Source organism: Punica granatum, chromosome 2, assembly GCF_007655135.1.
Source record: "Punica granatum isolate Tunisia-2019 chromosome 2, ASM765513v2, whole genome shotgun sequence".
Taxonomy (NCBI): domain Eukaryota; kingdom Viridiplantae; phylum Streptophyta; class Magnoliopsida; order Myrtales; family Lythraceae; genus Punica; species Punica granatum.
The window spans coordinates 44473920-44493170 of NC_045128.1; the positions used below are offsets into that span (position 1 = coordinate 44473920).

The 19251-nt window shown below is 40.6% G+C and overlaps 3 protein-coding genes across 7 annotated transcripts; all 3 read left to right on the forward strand.

Moving 5' to 3' along the window:
• The first annotated feature begins 212 nt into the window (after window positions 1-212).
• On the forward strand, window positions 213-5998 carry LOC116194464 (cellulose synthase-like protein D3). 4 transcript variants are annotated; one of them, XM_031523273.1, is made up of 6 exons: window positions 213-367; window positions 455-501; window positions 743-928; window positions 1709-2626; window positions 2883-3690; window positions 3804-5998. In XM_031523273.1, exons 4-6 carry the CDS (start codon window positions 1764-1766, stop codon window positions 5553-5555), a joined length of 3423 nt encoding a protein of 1140 aa, XP_031379133.1. In that variant the 5' UTR covers window positions 213-367; window positions 455-501; window positions 743-928; window positions 1709-1763; the 3' UTR covers window positions 5556-5998. The 4 variants fall into 4 exon arrangements, with proteins under 4 accessions (XP_031379133.1, XP_031379134.1, XP_031379135.1 ...); XM_031523274.1 differs by having other exon boundaries at window positions 455-1025; XM_031523275.1 differs by lacking the exon at window positions 743-928.
• Window positions 5999-6141: 143 nt separating this feature from the next.
• Window positions 6142-8451, forward strand: LOC116194465 (FAS1 domain-containing protein SELMODRAFT_448915). The gene has a single exon (XM_031523278.1). It carries the CDS (start codon window positions 7307-7309, stop codon window positions 8105-8107), a length of 801 nt encoding a protein of 266 aa, XP_031379138.1. The 5' UTR covers window positions 6142-7306; the 3' UTR covers window positions 8108-8451.
• Window positions 8452-11729: 3278 nt separating this feature from the next.
• LOC116196611 (4-coumarate--CoA ligase 2) lies at window positions 11730-19229 on the forward strand. 2 transcript variants are annotated; one of them, XM_031526422.1, is made up of 6 exons: window positions 11730-13325; window positions 17420-17618; window positions 17752-17897; window positions 18116-18183; window positions 18385-18487; window positions 18716-19229. In XM_031526422.1, the coding sequence occupies exons 1-6, from the start codon at window positions 12087-12089 to the stop codon at window positions 18875-18877; spliced, it is 1917 nt and encodes a 638-aa protein (XP_031382282.1). In that variant the 5' UTR covers window positions 11730-12086; the 3' UTR covers window positions 18878-19229. The 2 variants fall into 2 exon arrangements, with proteins under 2 accessions (XP_031382282.1, XP_031382283.1); XM_031526423.1 differs by having other exon boundaries at window positions 11737-13325; window positions 18746-19229.
• Window positions 19230-19251: the final 22 nt, after the last annotated feature.

The window sequence follows — 19251 nt, forward strand, 5'->3', positions numbered from 1 at the left end:
TATAGTACTTACAATACTATGTAACTATGTAATATGGAGTTTGTTTCCTTCTTAAGTTCTTAGGACATCTCAATGTTGTTGTTATCGCCTTTTGCGCTTTCAAAATTCAAATATTTTTTTTTTCATTTTTTAAGGCCAAAAAGAACGCATAAATCCAAGCCTTTTCGAGTGAGCCCGCGACCCACGCACACACACACATATATATAAGAATCAAAGGAGAGAAAAAAGGAAAAGAAGAGAGGAAACCCCGAAAGGAAATGACCCCGCCGTTACAGCTACAGCTGTCTTTGTTGAGTCTTTAGGCTTTGAAAAGCCTGTCCGCGTGAGCAACTCACTCAGCCCACCGTCGTCGCCCGCCCACTCCTCTGTCAGTCCTCTCCTCTTATTCTTCTTTCTTCTTTGTTTACTTATAATAATAATAATAATAATAATAAAAAGTTTCTCCGGGTTGCAGAAGGATCGGAAGAAGGAAGGAGCTTCTTTTTTATTTGATCGATCTGGGTACGGATGTAGCGTGTGTGTGTATATATATAACAATCCATTTCTTCTCCATCTTCATTGCTGGATCCTTGATCTGCTCCACCACTTCCCCCAACCCCCACCATTTTTTTTTTCTATATATATATATATATTAATTTCTGTTCCTGTCATGACCTCTTAGTGCTTCTTAATTTGTCGCTCTTCTCACGACTCAGTCCATCTTCATCTCTCTCTCCCCCCATCCCCTCCCTCTACCCCTTAGACTCTGGAGTGGTTATGGAAGAAGTGGACAGCCGGAGACTGCATCACGTAGTTTGAACAATTCTCATCCAAGTCCAAACACAAACAACACAGGCCGTCGGGGTACTTTCCTTCTTGTCGATAAGATTGTTGCAGGTTCGGTCCGGACCCGGCAGATCTCGCCATCAGCTTATAATTTGCCACCCCGGTGAGTAAGCCGTTTCAATCTTCACACAGCGATCCCTGCCTACTCCCAGGATCTGCATCTTTCTTTAGGACATGGTCCAGATCTTTGCTTCCTCAAGGTCAGTCGAGTCTGAGTCTTGTCGATTGGGTGTTGCGTCGCCCATTTGACTTGTGAAAGGTTTGCCCAAAAATAGTGTTCCCCTGTGGCTTAGTTATATTTTCGTTCTGCTGATTTTCCCTGTCTCAGCTAAACCAGCTAGCTAGCTGATCCTGATAGGAGCGAAGTAGATAATTAGACATTTTGCCGCTCGTAGTCTCGGCTGGTATCGTTGTCTAGAAAACATTCCTGTGCAGGAGGACCGGATCGGGAGTAGCAACTTGACAATCAATCTCTTAACTTCTGCGTTTCAGTTGAGATTGGGCTAATTCCGACTCGATTCCTCCTGTCCTGTCCTGTCCTGTCCTGTCCTGTCTAGTCCCGGAGGATTCTGTAGCCGATGTAATGTTTGCTTGCTTTTTATCCTTTTTATTTATTTTATATTTCATATATGTGTGTGTGTGTTATTAGGAGATCCCTTCCCCTTCACAATTTGATTGATCATGGACTTCATCGGGATCTTTCAATCTTGTTCTATTTTAGTTGGTGAAAAGACCAACCAATCAACCCTGATCATAAATAAGGTCCCCACATCCATTACTTCCTTAGTAGGACGTTTCCAGTTGATGTGAGAAGTGAGATAGCTATTCCCGTGATCCGTCCATTACTAATGTTGGATCCTCTTGTGTCATGTTAATGCTGCAGGCTGAGCTAGAAAACCTAGTTTTGTTGGAGCAGAGCTGAGTTGCGCAACTAAGCTATGGCATCGAAATCATTCAAGGCCAGCCGATCATCCCTATCACAAAATACAGATGAGACCGACTCTCTTAAGCCTCCACTGCCTCCCACTGTCACTTTTGGCCGCAGAACTTCATCAGGTCGCTATGTCAGCTATTCAAGGGATGATCTCGACAGTGAACTTGGCAGCGTCGACTTTGCTAACTACACTGTTCACATACCACCTACACCTGATAACCAACCCATGGATCCTTCCATCTCTCAGAAAGTCGAGGAGCAGTATGTGTCCAATTCACTCTTCACAGGCGGGTTTAACAGCGTAACTCGAGCTCATCTGATGGACAAGGTGATCGAATCTGAAGCGAGCCATCCCCAGATGGCTGGTGCCAAAGGGTCCTCTTGTGCAATTCCTGGGTGTGATGCCAAGGTGATGAGTGATGAGCGTGGCAATGATATTCTCCCCTGTGAATGTGATTATAAGATCTGCAGGGATTGCTATGTTGATGCTGTGAAGGCAGGCGGGATTTGCCCGGGATGCAAAGAGCCTTACAAGAATGCTGATTTGGATGAAGCTGCCGTGGATAATGCCCGGCCGCTTCCGCTTCCGCCACCTGGTGGCATTTCCAGGATGGAGAGGCGATTGTCGCTTATGAAATCTAAGAATTCTATTCTGATGAGGAGCCAAACTGGGGACTTTGACCACAACAGATGGCTCTTTGAAACAAAGGGTACTTATGGATATGGGAATGCCATATGGACTAAAGATGGAGGCTTTGGGAATGGGAAGGATGATGATATTGTTGACCCTTCAGAGTTGATGAACAAGCCTTGGAGGCCTCTTACACGGAAACTGAAGATCCCTGCTGCTGTGCTCAGTCCATACAGGTACACGTTTTAATTTCCTCATGAATTTATGAAAGTGCGAGGTATGGTTTTTACTCTCTGACACTTCCATACTTTGAAGTGGCCAGCTGGCTGTCAGAACTATCGAGGGATTAATTTCACATGTAGAATATTACCTATTCCACGGCATTCCAGCATCTGTGTTTCAGGCCATCTGGAGTCAGCAGGAAATGTACTGCATTCCAGCGTCTGTGTTTCATTCATTGATCTTGCTGAATTTGCATTCTTGTGGGTGCAGGCTTCTAATTGTCATCAGGATGGTAGTTCTTGGGTTGTTCCTTGCCTGGAGAATTAGCCACCCAAACAATGATGCTGTTTGGCTATGGGGAATGTCTGTGGTCTGTGAGATATGGTTTGCCTTCTCTTGGCTTCTTGACCAACTGCCCAAGCTTTGTCCGGTGAATCGCTCCACGGATCTCAATGTCTTGAAGGAGAAATTTGAATCAATTACACCTGATAACCCCAAGGGGAAATCTGACCTCCCAGGGATAGATGTTTTTGTCTCTACTGCAGATCCAGAGAAGGAACCACCTCTTGTCACTGCAAACACTATACTCTCCATCCTTGCAGCTGATTATCCAGTTGAGAAGCTGGCATGTTATGTTTCTGATGACGGTGGTGCGCTCCTCACCTTTGAGGCAATGGCAGAAGCTGCAAGTTTCGCAAATATTTGGGTCCCATTCTGCCGCAAGCATAACATTGAGCCTAGGAACCCTGAGTCATATTTCAATCTGAAGAGGGATCCTTACAAGAACAAAGTGAAACCAGATTTTGTCAAGGATCGTAGGCGAGTGAAGCGCGAATATGATGAGTTTAAGGTTCGCATCAATGGGCTGCCTGACTCCATCCGCCGCCGATCTGATGCCTACCATGCGCGTGAAGAGATCAAGGCGATGAAACTTCAGAGGCCAAACCGGGACGATGATCCCATCGAGAGTGTTAAGATCCCAAAAGCTACTTGGATGGCAGATGGCACCCACTGGCCAGGGACTTGGTTAAATCCTGGACCAGAGCATTCCAGGGGTGACCATGCTGGTATTATACAGGTATTAGAAACTTTTCAATTGCTGTAAATTGATTGCAAGCGGTCCTGATTAACTTCTATTTGTATTCCTACATTAGAAGTATAAATTGATTTGTATTTCTTAATATTATTCAGGTGATGCTGAAACCTCCCAGCGATGAGCCACTGCTTGGCTCTCCTGATGATAATACCAGGCTCATAGATCTCACAGATGTTGATATCCGCCTTCCATTATTTGTGTATGTGTCTCGTGAGAAGCGTCCAGGCTATGATCACAACAAGAAGGCAGGGGCCATGAACGCATTAGTTCGAGCATCAGCCATCATGTCTAATGGACCCTTCATCCTCAACCTTGATTGTGACCACTACATCTACAACTCCCAGGCACTGAGGGAAGGCATGTGCTTCATGATGGATAGAGGCGGGGACCGCATCTGTTACGTGCAATTCCCTCAGAGGTTCGAGGGTATTGATCCATCAGATCGATATGCGAACCACAACACCGTCTTCTTTGATGTAAATATGAGAGCGCTTGATGGACTCCAAGGTCCCGTGTATGTGGGAACTGGCTGCCTCTTCCGAAGGATTGCCCTATATGGTTTTGATCCCCCTCGAGCTAAAGAGAACCACCCGGGTTGTTGCAGTTGCTGCTTTGCTCGTCGCAAGAAGATCAACAATACTTCAGAAGAGAAAAGGGCCTTGAGGATGGGTGATTCTGATGATGAGGACATGGACCTTTCTTTGCTTCCCAAGAAATTTGGCAACTCAACTTTCCTCATTGATTCCATCCCAGTGGCCGAGTACCAAGGCCGGCCCCTGAAGGACCACCCTGCTGTGAAGAATGGACGCCCGCCCGGTGCTCTCACCATTCCGAGGGACCTGCTCGATGCATCCACAGTAGCCGAAGCCATCAGTGTCATCTCGTGTTGGTATGAGGACAAGACTGAGTGGGGACACCGAGTCGGTTGGATTTATGGTTCTGTTACTGAAGATGTTGTCACTGGGTACAGGATGCATAATAGGGGATGGAAATCAGTCTACTGTGTTACCAAGCGTGATGCGTTCCGTGGGACTGCGCCGATCAATCTTACCGATAGGCTTCATCAGGTGCTGCGTTGGGCTACTGGATCAGTGGAAATTTTCTTCTCCCGCAACAATGCATTACTAGCCAGCCCGAGGATGAAATTTCTGCAGAGAATAGCTTACCTTAATGTTGGGATCTACCCATTCACCTCCATCTTCCTGATCGTCTATTGCTTCCTCCCTGCACTGTCCCTCTTCTCTGGGCAGTTCATAGTCCAGACTCTAAATGTCACCTTTCTCACCTACCTCCTTGTTATCACTATCACTCTGTGCATGCTCGCAGTGCTTGAGATCAAGTGGTCTGGGATTGAGCTCGAGGAGTGGTGGAGGAATGAGCAGTTTTGGCTCATAGGAGGGACAAGCGCCCACCTTGCTGCTGTGCTGCAAGGGCTGCTGAAAGTCATTGCTGGGATTGAGATTTCTTTCACCTTGACGTCGAAATCAGCTGGTGATGATGTGGATGATGAGTTTGCTGATCTCTACATAGTCAGGTGGACCTCCCTGATGATTCCACCAATCACGATCATAATGACAAACTTGATTGCCATAGCTGTTGGGTTCAGCAGGACAATATACAGTGTGATACCTCAATGGAGCCGTTTGATAGGTGGGGTGTTCTTCAGCTTCTGGGTCTTGGCTCATCTCTACCCCTTTGCGAAGGGGCTCATGGGGAGAAGAGGGAGGACCCCAACCATCGTTTTCGTGTGGTCAGGGCTGATTGCGATCACCATCTCACTGCTTTGGGTCGCCATAAGTCCCCCAGCTGGTTCAACTCAAATCGGGGGTTCCTTCCAGTTCCCATAATCAAGCTGATATTCATATGAAGCTGCCACATCTTGGTTAGTGATGTTGCTTCAATATTCTTTGATGATGACTTGATGGTTAGTCTTGTTAACGAAGTTGGTCAAGTATGTTTGTAATTTCCCGTGGGCCCCCACTTGAAGTTTGGTTCAAAATACTGCAATTAGGATGAAGAAGTTTGGAGGAGGGGTGAGGGACCGGCCTGAGATTAGAGCAAAGGAGGAGCTAGTCCTTTTTTTTCGGCAAAGGGAATCGAAACCGAAACCTCTTGATCATCTTGGTCACCGGGTGAGAGGTGCGTCATTGCGTTATAACCTCTCTGGATAGGAGCTAGTCCTTTTGGCATTCTTTTAAATTTCTTTTATTTGTGTTATTGGTGACTTGACATGGATTTATTCAAAATTTGACATATCTTTGAGCGCTTTTAGTTTTGCCTGGATGATGAACATGGATATGTGTAATGCTTTCAGTCAACTATTTAAGGCCACATTTGAACGTCATGATAGGATTGGAAATAGGAGGAAAGGATGGGATTGAAATGAGATCTATTGGGGATCCGTCGAGGACCGAGACCTTGACCAAAATCCATCCAACCTGACAATGTTAACCGTGATAGAGCTATGTAGATTGCCCCATGGTTTTCACCGAATATGCCCTTATTTTTCTAATTTTCTTTTAATTTCTTAAAATATTTTTCCAAAAAGTGAAAAAAGGGGGGAAAAAAACTCCACGAACCATCGCAGGGAGCTCGACCAAAGGGTTGGCGGTCGGCGTCTAGCCCCCACTGGCGGGCGCCAAACCTCGGATCGAGCTCATCCGCGATAGGCCACCAGCCCTCTGGTCGAGGTCGCAGGCAACACCAGTTATTGCCCCAGCATCAAGTCAAGCCTAGCTCCCTCTCTCCGATGGCACCGAGTCCCAGCATTGGGTGACAGATTTGGAAATTTTGATCCTAGTTTGGGGTTAGTTTGCTCTTTTTAGTTTTAGTCTAAATAAAATCCTAATTTGGCCCAACCCACCCCTAAGCAAGATTTTAATCCTATCCAATCCTTCCTGATTTCTGTTTTGGTTGTCAATAAACGCTGGATAATGATTTGAGAAATTCCATCTTGCATTTGTATCATATTCAATTGATCAAATGTGGCGTGAGAGTTTTTTCTGTTCTTTTTTTTTTTTTTTGTGTGTGTGAGTCGTAGTATTCAAAAGGCAATTGAACCCAACAAATGTGGCGTTAGAGTTTTAAGAATGGAAAGGAATTTGACCCCCATGAAATTACTGTCCTGCCATGGATTGAACCCATGGTCGTTTCTCGCAGTTTCCCATCCTATTCCTATCCCATCCATCCACTGAAGCTTATTATTAGAAGCTAAAGTAGTTAAACGGAACTGGCCAAAAAAAGAAAAAGAAAAAAGGAACAAATAAATTTGAGAGCATATTCAACAATGCATGCAGGAAGTGTGTGCAAGGTTGTTATTGAGAAGCAGAGATGCGTGTCTAAGCTAACCTTGGCTAAGCTATCTAGTCAGTCAAATCAAATTGATCTCATCTTCTCCTCCTCCTCGTATACTTCTTCTTCCTTCGTCGTCTTCGTCTTGGACCCCCTCCTCCTCTCATCCCCTCCAGTCCAGTCCTGATCTTTTTTTTTCTTTCTTTTTTAAAAAAAGATTAATTAAGCTGAATCATATCCATATCCATATATATATAAAAACAGACCGATAATATCAGCTAGCTAGCACTCTGTTAGACAACCGTAAATGGCAACTTACCAGGCCCTGCTACTACATCTCGTGGCAGCCCTTGTCTTCTCATCAGCCGTTTCCAGAGATGTCCCTCCACCTCCACCTCTCCCTCCAAGAAGCCGAGACGTCCTTGTCGCGGTCGAAGAGATGAAAGCGGCCAGTTATTTCACCTTTGTCACGCTCATCAACATGACCCCTCCCGATCTCATCCTAGGAAATGTCACCTTTCTCATGCCTGATGACAGGATGCTTTCCAAGATCAGTCTCGCTCAAGAGGACGTCTCAGGGTTCTTGCTTCGACATTTGATTCCTTCACCTATGCTCCTCGATCACCTCCAGCGCATCCCCACGGGGTCCATCATCCCGACATCCGCACCTGGGTACATCATGAGGATCGATAACGCAGGAAGGAAGAGCCTCTCCCTCAACAACGTAAAACTGATCAGCCCTGATATATGTGTCGCAGGGTCATCCATACGATGCCACGGCATAGGTGGAGTATTACCAGCCGTAAAGATGCCTTTTGGGAGCAAGGACGACACTCCATTCCAGCAGTCACCACCATCTTGCTCTACCGCTTCTTCTTCTTCTTCTTCTTCTTCTTCTTCTAACATCACGAATCCAATTCCTCCAGCAGAACCGTTGCTGCCATTGCCGCCTCCCTTGGGAAGTACTGATCTTGATCATGTGCCAGCACCAGCTCCTCCATTTCCTCACCAAAAAAACTCCGCTGCTACTCGACTGATGAGATCTTTTCTTCCGGTGGTAGGCAGTACTCTAACCTTTACTGTCGTGGCTGGGTTCCTTGCAACCTAGGATCGATGATATAATTCAAATCACCATCCTGTACTTGATGAAGGTTACGATATATATACATTCTCACGATGATGATGACTTATAATAATAACGATCGTCAAGGGTGAGTACGTAATTGAAAAATCGAGCATCAACTTGATCGGAGCTGCTTCTCTTCTTGTTTCTCCTGTGCCAGCTCAATTTGGCCGCCAACATATATACACATATTATCTGGGAGACCGCTGGTGCAAGTAATGGATCTCTTTTGCTGCATCTCTCCTTCCCGACCTTCTGTTGCAATGGAATCGGTCATATACTTCCAATCCTATGGATACGCATCCGCCAACACGCGTGCACTTAGTTTTTGTTTGTTTGTTTGTTTTTTTTTTTTTGTGTCATTGTCGATTTGTTCGTTCGTTCGTTTTTTTTTTTTTCGGTTTCATCGTTCGTTTCTTTCTTCCATTGGCCTGATCGAGATTATGGTATAGACATGCATATTATTAAGAACTCATAGTAATATATATGGTTAATTGCCTAAAAAGACACGAACTCTTTACATTTTATCAATTTTAGTACGAATTTTTTTCTTAATATAAAAATACACAAATTATCAATTTAATATCAAAGTTAGTACGACTTCTATTTTTTCGATCGGTAAACCTCAACAACAACCACCGCCTGTCCAGTCGAGGTTGCCCATGATGGCAAAGGTTTTTTTGTTGACTCCAATTAGGGGGATGTGGCCGCCGATGAGACTTCTATCACCTATCTCCTTCATTCTTTCTCGATTTTACTTCTTCTTTTTTCAAATCCGAGCAATGAAGGCCTCATTGGGGCCCATCGTAGCCCCTATAAGGTTGCCGGCAACCTCGGCTACCTCGATCAAAGGGTATAGCCATAGATTCTTGTTTAAATTAATAGAAAAGTTGAGACATGCTAAAATTGATATCAAATTAATAGATCTTGTATTTTTAAGTCAAGAAAGAAAGTTCGTACTAGAATTGATAAAATGTGAAAATTTATATTTTTTTAGGCAATTAACCATAATATATAAGTTCATTTTTATAAACATATGATATCTTTTCATTTATTAACCACTTATATCGATGCACTCTTATGAAGCAACTATACCAATATTAATTTACAAATATTTGTTATTCTTTAATTCATTTAGTACCTACATTGATGAACTCTTAAATTATATATGTTGTAGTTGATTTTAGAGTTAAGTAAAGTTGAATTTTGATTTTAATTGGGCTGTAATGATTGTGTAGTTGAATTATGAGAAAAAGTATGAAAAAGAAAGGGATACTTGAGATAAAGTAATGATTGTGTTGTTAAATTTTTTTAAAAAAATGAATAGTTGAGAGAAAGTAATAATTGTGTTGTTAAATTGAAAATAAGTGGAGTTAAGTGGAGTATAGTTAAAATTAAAGTTAAAATTGGTCTTTGAAATCAAACAAAACAATAAATTTACCAACTTGATCCTATTTGCGAAGTGAATATAATTTCACTATGTAAAATTATTAAATCTATATTAAAAATGATATTCTATAATATGTATTGCTCGCTTGTATCTAACTTTTGAAATATGAGTATATTCATTTTTGAATTTACAAAATTATTAAAATATTGGTAACTAATAAGGAGAATGAGAGGAGAAGTGGGAGAGAGGAAGACAGAAGAAGAAAAATAGGAGAGAAGTGGGAGAGATATGGTCGGGTGATTAGAGAAATATATGAATTAATAATTTTTATTCACATTTGGGCGCATATATAATTTTCAATTTTATTTTTTAATTGGCAGTTTTGGAAGCACAAAGTTACATCACTAAGGGTCTTTTTCAATGTGTATACACACACACACACACACACACACACGTGAGCCGGCGAGATGAGGGTTTGAGTCGAGTCAATGTATGGGCCAGCCGAGCGGGGTTTGAACTTTGAAGCTCTATTCTGTTGTTGGATGAGAACGGATGGGGGCCGGCCGATTAATGAACATAAATGGGCTTTGTCGCCTGTAAGCAACTCTGGCCCAGTTCTATGTATATACAATCAGTTTGACTTTGATGTAACATAATAGCTGAGAATTAGATGGACATATATTTATATTAATGGACTTCTCTTTTTTTCTTTTTAATTATTTCTTTTGCTCAATTTAATTGAAGATTATTTGATCTTTTTTTTCCCTGTGACCCATGCGGTTGGATGTCATATCATATCATAATTTTTTTACATGTGTAGGTCTATAGCTAAAGTTTAAAAGTAAAGATTGTATTAGAGATGGCCTTCGTAGATATATAAGTAAGATGGTGTTGATTGTTGGACTTAAATTGACCCCTTCTTTTGTTTTTGTTTTTTTTTAAATTTTTGATTTTTGATTTTCTTGTTTTGATAGATTCATTTCGACGGGCTTGATTTAGTGGGAAATGAAGATTTGGTGTATGTAACTCATTGAATAATTAGGGGCCTGTTTGATTTCCCAATATTATTTTAAAATCACAATTCTAACTTAACTCTATCCACTACAAAACAAAATAACTAATACAAAGTCAAAAAGTGGACCCTATTTATACCACTTTTTTCCACAACAAAATAACATAACTCATACAAAGTCAAAGGGTGGACCCCATTTATACCACTCAAAATCAAAATCAAAATCTGATTTTAAAATCCTATTATGAAACCAAACGTAACCTATAAAAACTTAGAAAAAGGGGTTTGATATGGCAGTATCACTTGAAATTACGAGATTGGAAATCTGATTCTCACTGGTGGACTGCGTCCCTTTATTGTATACATCTTTTGTCTATCTTCTTTTAGGCCGATAAGTCTCGTGTTGCGCCGGAGAAAAAAAAGAAAATCAAATCATAAGAAAAAAAATAGAATGATCACAAAAGAATTAAAATGATGACGATATCTATCTTTTCGGTCTATTGGGCCCGGGATCACTTTCCATAATTCCACTCCGCTCGTTTAACGTATTGTGTGTGATCCAATATTGGAGATGGAGCTTAGCTTACGAGTCTTAAGCTAGATACGGAATAGGGAGTAGGTAGGTAAAACATATGATGCAGAGGTTGGGGGTTGGGTTGGGACCAATACCAGACCGACAAAACAAACAAACAAACATTAGAGCAGAGAAGCAGAGAGGTAGAAATTTGAAGGAGAGATGAGATGGAGAAGCTGCAGCGTGTAAGAACGCATGCCTCCTACCTCTCTCTCTCTCTCTCCCCCTCCCCCAACCCCCTTCCTCTTCCGAGTTTATGCGTGACCGACCATAACCGAAATCTATTCCACATGACTATGAGATTATAAATTCAGCATGGGTACATGGGACTAATTTTTTGTACAAATTTAGTCCCATTTTCCCGGCTTATTCCCTGCCTAGCTAACTAGATATTTTTGTTTCCAGCATGTACCACTTCGTATCTAAAAGCTCCCGATTAATCTAAGATTCAAACTCGATGGATTCATTAATGTGAATTTGATGCATGAAATTAATTCTATCTAGCAAGCTAGCTAGCGACTTACCCCCATCCCATCCCATCCCATCCCATCCCATCCCATGCATCTCTCCTTCTTCTCACACCCATACTCTCTACCTAACCCCCCTCTTCTCTTTCCCCTATCAGGTCTCGATCCCACACATCTCTCTCCTCCCCCCAGCCTGATAATATATGATTTTATTTATTGCCTTTCTCTATCCCTCCCCTAATCTTTTCCAAACTTACCAATCTCTCCTCTTAATAACTCTCTCTCCCTCTCCCTCTTTTCTCCGCCAAAGGAAAAGGGAAAGCAATCCCCCTCCTCCTCCGGCTCTTTTCATTTGAATTCATTCATCTGCAGTCCTACCTAGCTAGCCATCACAGCAGCAGCAGATTAACATATATATATATATATATATATATATCACACAGATCATCCTCATCCATCATCACCATTATCCATCACCATTATCATCATCATCATCATCATCATCATCATATAATTTAAAGATGATATCTGTTGCCCCTTCTCCGGAATCCCCTGCAGATACCACTCCTCACTGTGGTAACACTACAACACCACCTTCACCTTCCAGTTCCACTAATGCTGCCGGTAGTTGTAGTAGTGGCGATGGTATCATTTTCCGGTCGAAACTCCCCGCTATCCCCATCCCCAACCACCTCCCCCTCCACGCCTACTGCTTCCAGAGCCTCCCTGACTCCGCCGACCGCCCCTGCCTCATCGTCGGCTCCTCCGGCAAGTCCTACACCTATGCCGAGACCCACCTCATCTGCCGTAAGACCGCCGCTGGCCTCTCCAACCTCGGCATCTCCCGTGGGGATGTCATCATGATCCTGCTCCCCAACTGCCCCGAGTTCGTCTTCACCTTCATCGGGGCCTCCATGATTGGCGCCGTCACCACCACCGCCAACCCCTTCTACACCCCCTCCGAGATCCTCAAGCAGTTCAAGGCCTCCGCAGCCAAGCTCATCGTTACCCAATCCAGTTTCGTCGATAAGCTCGGGCACTTTAGCAGATTATCATTACACGAAGAAGAAGAAGAAGAAGGAGTAGGAGGCCATCGTCATCGTCATCGTCAAGGGGGCAGTGCTGCCGCCATACTCGGCAAGGACTTCACCGTGATCACGGTTGATGACCCCCCTGAGAGCTGCCTTCACTTCTCCGTCCTCTCCGAGGCCAATGATCAGTCACCGCCTGATTGGGAACAGGAAGTAGTACATTATTATTCCGCCAGCTGCAGCTGCAGCAGGAAGTTGGAGTTCGAGTTCGACCCTGATGACCCGGTCGCCCTGCCCTTCTCGTCGGGCACCACGGGGCTACCCAAGGGGGTGGTGCTGACCCACCGGAGCCTGATCACCAGCGTGGCCCAGCAGGTGGACGGGGAGAACCCGAACCTCCACCTGAGGGGGGACGACGTGGTGCTGTGCTTGCTGCCGCTGTTCCACATCTACTCCCTCAACAGTGTGCTGCTGTGCTCACTGAGGGCTGGGGCGGCGGTGCTGCTGATGCACAAGTTCGAGATAGGGGCGTTGCTGGAGCTGATACAGAGGCACAGGGTGTCGGTGGCGGCGGTGGTGCCGCCCCTCGTGCTGGCCCTGGCCAAGAACCCCGTGGTGGAGGGGTTCGACCTCAGCTCCCTCAGGCTCGTCCTCTCTGGGGCCGCCCCTCTCGCGAAGGACCTCGAGGATGCTTTACGCACCCGCGTCCCTCAAGCAGTTCTTGGTCAGGTACGTACCTACGTCGTCCGTCGGGTTTTCTTTCTTTCTTTCTTTCTTTTATCATTTATATTTTACTATTATTATTATTATTTGATTGATATGATATTCCCTCCCAAGAAATCACCCGATAATACGATCCTAAAATCCATGGATCGATTAATGCATGCGAGTCTTCAATTTAGAATTATTTATTAGTCTTATTTATGTATTTATGTATTTATTTATTTATTATGTTTGTGATGATGTCATGATATTTTTGGTTATTAGTAGTTCACCCAAAAAGTTAATTAGTTTATTATTACTACCGAAAAGAAAAAGTTAGTTTATTAGTATCTTATATGTGCAAAGATATGATGCTATATATGTATGCGGTAGGGTTAAAAACAGGTGGGTACGGGTGATTTTTTTTCAAAATATTTTCATCCTCGTTTAGTTTAGACCGATTTTTTTGGAACAAAAGAATCACCCTAAAACCATTTAGGAGTATGAAAAATCATTTGTCCATGATTTTGGTTTTTTGGAGACTGAAAGTGGAAAAATTATGAGACCAATTGAAGTTTCAAAAATGATAGAGAATCGCGAAGAAAAATTAACATTTTTTTTCTTTTTTCCACACAAATAAATTAAGATATATAATAACACTATACAACATAACTATTTCTCAAAAAATCGAACAATCTATCCAGTGGAAATATATATAAACAAGTGTATATATATAAGAATTGTATGTTAGTTAATGCTGCACTAATTTTACAAATTAATAAGATAATCTACCTTTGATGGTGATGCTTGCTTAGTTTGGATTTGAAATTTGTTCAATTGGGACTTGGGAGTTAATATTGATGGGCCCAACTCCCATCCAAACTATAGCTACAATGTCAATTGACTTTCAATTGCTGTTAAATAAATTTTTATTGCATTTTATTTGGATTATATTCAACATCTATTGGAAGTATGTTTATATTCTTTATATGTAGTAATATATAATTAAAGAATTTTTTAAAAAGTCAAGAGCTCTCTAAATAATTAATTTAAATACTGAACGCATTACAAGAATAATAATTAAAAGATTAAAAATTAAAGTTCATTTTATATATCATCCTTCTATTCACTATGATTTTTCCCATAACCTACCCATATCGCTCACTTTTCCTATGTACCTATATGTATTACATGCTTATTATCTTTTATTTACTATATATGCAATTTAATTTTCATAAGACTAGCATATGCATTTATTTGTCATTGATCAAGATTTTTAATTCTTTGACTTTCATTCACAAGTTATAATATTTATTATGTATAGTCAATAGAATATATAGTTTTAACATCATTGTTTCTATCTATATTTATTCGGATATCACCATATGTGCTAATTATCTATTTGGGTAATACAAATATTGACAAAGAGTTATACGCACGGAAATCAACTAATTATAATATATAAAAGTTAAGGAGTGGAAGAATGCGCTATGTAATCTAAACTATGAACCCATCAACTTCACGTCAAAATGACTTTTGATTCTAGTTCAACGAACTTTTACAATATTTTCTTTTTGTCATGTTCGACGAACATTATTTGTTCATATTATTTGTATATAATAATAGATTACTTTTCTTTTTGAAAAATTAAAAGTTATCTTTATTGTTGATAAGAACTCCTTTAACGAATATATAAAAGTTAGGAAGCGAGAGGAGAGTGTCCCGCATACCCAGATCACGAAACTTTTAGTTCTACATTGAATTGACATTCCAATTTCATCCATATTATTTACTTGAAAAGTTAAAAATTTTGTTGAAATTTTTTTAAAAAAAAACTCATCAAAATCAATCAATTATAATATAGAAAAGTCAGGCGCGAGAGTTACACCACGTAAGCCTAATGGTAAAACCCTTAGCTCAACACGTTGGTCAACCCTTCAATTACAGTTGAATTTATATTGGGAGGTGTAATTATAGGTGGGTGCCGACCCCAGCCCTTACACCTCTACTGGATACAATATCACCACATTAATGAGGCAGCTATACCTACCTAATTCAATCCATATCTAACCTTACGGCCGCCCATTTATTAAATTTTATACATTAAATAAAATTTTGTTAATAAAACAACCATTTTACTAATTTAGGAAAAATTCCAATATTCTCTATATACAAACCATACTTTCCAACCGTACCCATGTCAGCCCGGTCAGTATGATGCGTGCTCTTTCAATCATTAAAAAAATACTAGTAGGACACATCCGCACTATGTATATGTAAAGAGATGACAAAAATATTTTGTAAAAAAAAATGCGATGACTTGCTTTATTTCTTCTAACGATTCTTCTTAAGTACTCTACCCTATAAATAGAAGCAAAGTTACATGAAAATTTATGCTTCCAAGGAGTGGCGTCCGACCTCCAAACTACCATCATTTTTTTTTCCATTACTTCCTTAAAAAATAAATCTTGGAATAAAAACCGATTCATATTAAACATTTATAGTATCATGATGAATTCACATAAATTAGTAGAAAAATTCGGCATTGCGCCCCCAAAATTAGGAGCAGAAAACGAGTGGATATGATTACACCAAAAAATGAGTGAATACAGGGTTGGTCTCAGAGTTTGGACTTAGGAGGCGAGATCCTTGACGGAGCGAATAATAAGATAGTTTTTCCAAATTAAGGGAGGTGAATATTATAAATTTCATTAAAAGTTGAAGAATTGTATATAATTTTTTTTAAGGAGTGGAAAATCTTATGGGAGGTCCGCGGATCCATCCCTAAGTGAGTATGATTTTAAGAAAATATTATTACGCGACAAAAGTAAAACTATTTCTTTTTGGTGCATAAACTAATTTTCTTAAAAAAAAACTGCTATTGCCCATTCTTTTTTTTTTTCATTAGAGGGGAAATGACAAGTTATAAATAGACGTAATATTGTGCATGGATTAATTACCTAGAAGAAAATTAAAATTATTTTTACTTGCGAATCCAAAAACCTTAAAATATAATTGATAATTGATTTCTTGAGAATGAGAAATTCTTAATAATTCAGATGAAGGTTCTCTTTCTCTTTATTATAGTAATAAATGAATCAAGCTGAAAAATTAATTATCACTTAATCACCCGGAAAAAAGCCTACCAAAAGGGGGCGCTGATTAAAAAACAATCATTTGATTTTGTTTCTTGCTCTCCCTTAGCAGCGGGAAAGGAGGCAATCGATTTATATATATATATAAAAAATTGAAGTTGAATACAATATAATAACTAGTGGCGTAATTGTAAATGTATATACCATTATGATTAAATTAGTAAATGCATATAAATTATTAAATACTTATTGATTTTAATATGCAAGCACATTCTTGATTTTGAGAGAAAAAATTTCTCAAAATTGATTTGGAAAAATATAAATTTTTATTAATTATTACATATCTATTAAAAAAATTTCTCTGTAATTAGTAATTAAAAAAAATTTGGATACATAAAAACTATGTTCAAATATTGATTACTTTTGAAATAGTAAAAGATAAATCTATTTAAAAACATTTTCGATGTGAATCATAGTATCAGGAAGCCCAATTGGATTTCGACTAATCCAGTCGAGTCGAGTTGACCCACTAAGATTATAATAGATTTTTAAAAGTATGAATTTGCAAAAGGAATTAATGATGATAGATTATTTGCATTTTTTTGTTGCAAAATACATGAAAAATATATATTAAAATTTTTTAGAATTCGATATTCAAGAAAAAGCAATATGTTTTTAAGTAATATCATTTTGTTCATCCATATAGTATTATAATTCACTTTGAATTATCTTTAATTTGTTATTGTATGAGCTAATGTTTGAATTTTTTCAATTTAAGAATATATGTTGTCAATTTTTTTTTCAAAATCCCTTAAATAACCTCTCTAGTCAAATACCCGTGCATAGCACTGGCAAAAAACTAGTGCAAGTACATAAATTTTTCGCCTAACTTCATTAACTTAATTAACTACTTAATTTGTTACGGAAAGGCATAACATATATGTGCGTGTGTGCGCTCGTCCAGAAATTAAATAATAATGATTAATCTGTATTAGTTGTCCTATAAATTTTTATATATATGTGCAGGGATATGGAATGACAGAGGCAGGTCCAGTGCTCTCGATGTGCCTAGGCTTTGCAAAGCAGCCATTCCCGACCAAGTCGGGTTCATGCGGCACTGTTGTCAGGAATGCGGAGCTCAAGGTCATTGATCCGGTAACCGGCTCCTCTCTAGGATACAACCAATCCGGTGAAATTTGTATTCGAGGCCAACAGATTATGAAAGGCACGTATTTTTACACACACACAGATATATATACATATATATATGTATATAAGCGGGATGGAGAGTGCTGATATTGTAATGTGTATTGTGAAAATAATTTGTAATGTTGATGCATGCATGCAACTCAATACAGGATATCTGAACGACCCAGAGGCAACAGCCAGGACCATCGATGTGGAGGGATGGCTACACACGGGGGATATTGGCTATGTGGATGAGGACGACGAAGTGTTCATTGTAGACAGGGTGAAGGAGATCATCAAATTCAAAGGATTCCAGGTATATATACCCCCCTTTCTTCTTCTTTTTTAATGATTTCCCCGACCCCACCCCCCCCCCCCCCCCCCCCCCCCCCCCCCCCCCCCCCCCCCCCCCCCTTCAGTATTGTACACGTGCGTACGTATATATCTCTGTCAATTTTCGGTTGAATTCAAATTATTTCAGAGAAGTCACCTCTCCTCTCCTCGCTCTCATGATTGATCTTCCTTTGCATGCAGGTGCCGCCAGCTGAGCTCGAAGCCCTTCTTTTGAGCCATGCATCCATTGCCGATGCGGCTGTTGTCCCGTACGTATGATTAATTAGTTTATGTATATATATGGTCTTTTATATATATATGTGTGTGTGTGTGTGTGTGTGTTTCCTCTTTGACTAGCTAGCTAGATAGAAATATATAGAATTCATTAATTCATATATAGTAAGATGCAGACTGATTATGCATGACCTTACGTCTCCTCTGTGCCTGTGCCAATATATACAACACTATAGGCAAAAGGACGAAGCAGCTGGCGAAGTCCCTGTAGCATTTGTTGTGTGCTCAAAGGGTATGGAAGTGACGGAAGAGGCTATTAAACAATTCGTAGCTAAGCAGGTATGTATATATATCTCCGGTTGTGTGTATATATTCAAGCTCATGTCTAGCTCCCCAGGATTGACTTTTATTTATGTAATATACACACGCATATATACATATAATATATATATATATATGAAACTTATAGCCCCTCCCAGTTTAAACTTCAATCCGGTCTCCAGTCCTGCTTTTCTCCAATGCATGCCACTACGCGCTATATATGCTGTTTCTTGCCGATGAGTGAAGCGCGCGCAATGGATGCATATGCATATGCAGGTGGTGTTCTACAAGCGACTGTACAAAGTGTACTTTGTTCATGCGATTCCCAAGTCCCCCTCCGGCAAGATATTAAGGAAAGACCTCAGGGCAAAGCTTGCTGCAGCTGCTGCCTCCTCCACTCCCTTATAATTAGATCAATCATTTGATATCTTTCGGCAGTCGCTTTAACGAGCCCTACACTGGCCGGCCCAATCCTTTCTAGTCTTCTTCGCCTATGGTCTATATCCAATGAGCAGCATTGCAATTTTAATGTTGTCATATATCATATGTAATTAGATGTACGTTGCTGGGTATTCAAGAACAGAGATCAACAACTGATGATGATCAAAGTTCCACCTGCACCACGGTTCAATTGAGAGTGTTGTACCACGTACCTATTCTTAATTAATTCTTGGCGATGTAGTGTAATGTAATCCCAGCGCAATTTGTTCTGCGCAATCAATTATATACTTTGCGTACGGGACCTATTTATTAACTGAAAGTGCAACTACATTATCGTAAGT

What these genes read in the sequence shown, in the direction of transcription:
- LOC116194464 (XM_031523274.1), top strand. Translation starts at nt 1,764, where the DNA reads ATGGCATCGAAATCATTCAAGGCCAGCCGATCATCCCTATCACAAAAT. An exon ending in GCTGTGCTCAGTCCATACAG is followed by an intron (nt 2,627 to 2,882) that starts GTACACGTTTTA and finishes TTGTGGGTGCAG; the next exon opens with GCTTCTAATTGTCATCAGGA. An exon ending in ACCATGCTGGTATTATACAG is followed by an intron (nt 3,691 to 3,803) that starts GTATTAGAAACT and finishes AATATTATTCAG; the next exon opens with GTGATGCTGAAACCTCCCAG.
- LOC116196611 (XM_031526422.1), top strand. Translation starts at nt 12,087, where the DNA reads ATGATATCTGTTGCCCCTTCTCCGGAATCCCCTGCAGATACCACTCCT. An exon ending in CTCAAGCAGTTCTTGGTCAG is followed by an intron (nt 13,326 to 17,419) that starts GTACGTACCTAC and finishes ATATATGTGCAG; the next exon opens with GGATATGGAATGACAGAGGC. An exon ending in TCAAATTCAAAGGATTCCAG is followed by an intron (nt 17,898 to 18,115) that starts GTATATATACCC and finishes CTTTGCATGCAG; the next exon opens with GTGCCGCCAGCTGAGCTCGA.
- LOC116194465 (XM_031523278.1), top strand. Translation starts at nt 7,307, where the DNA reads ATGGCAACTTACCAGGCCCTGCTACTACATCTCGTGGCAGCCCTTGTC.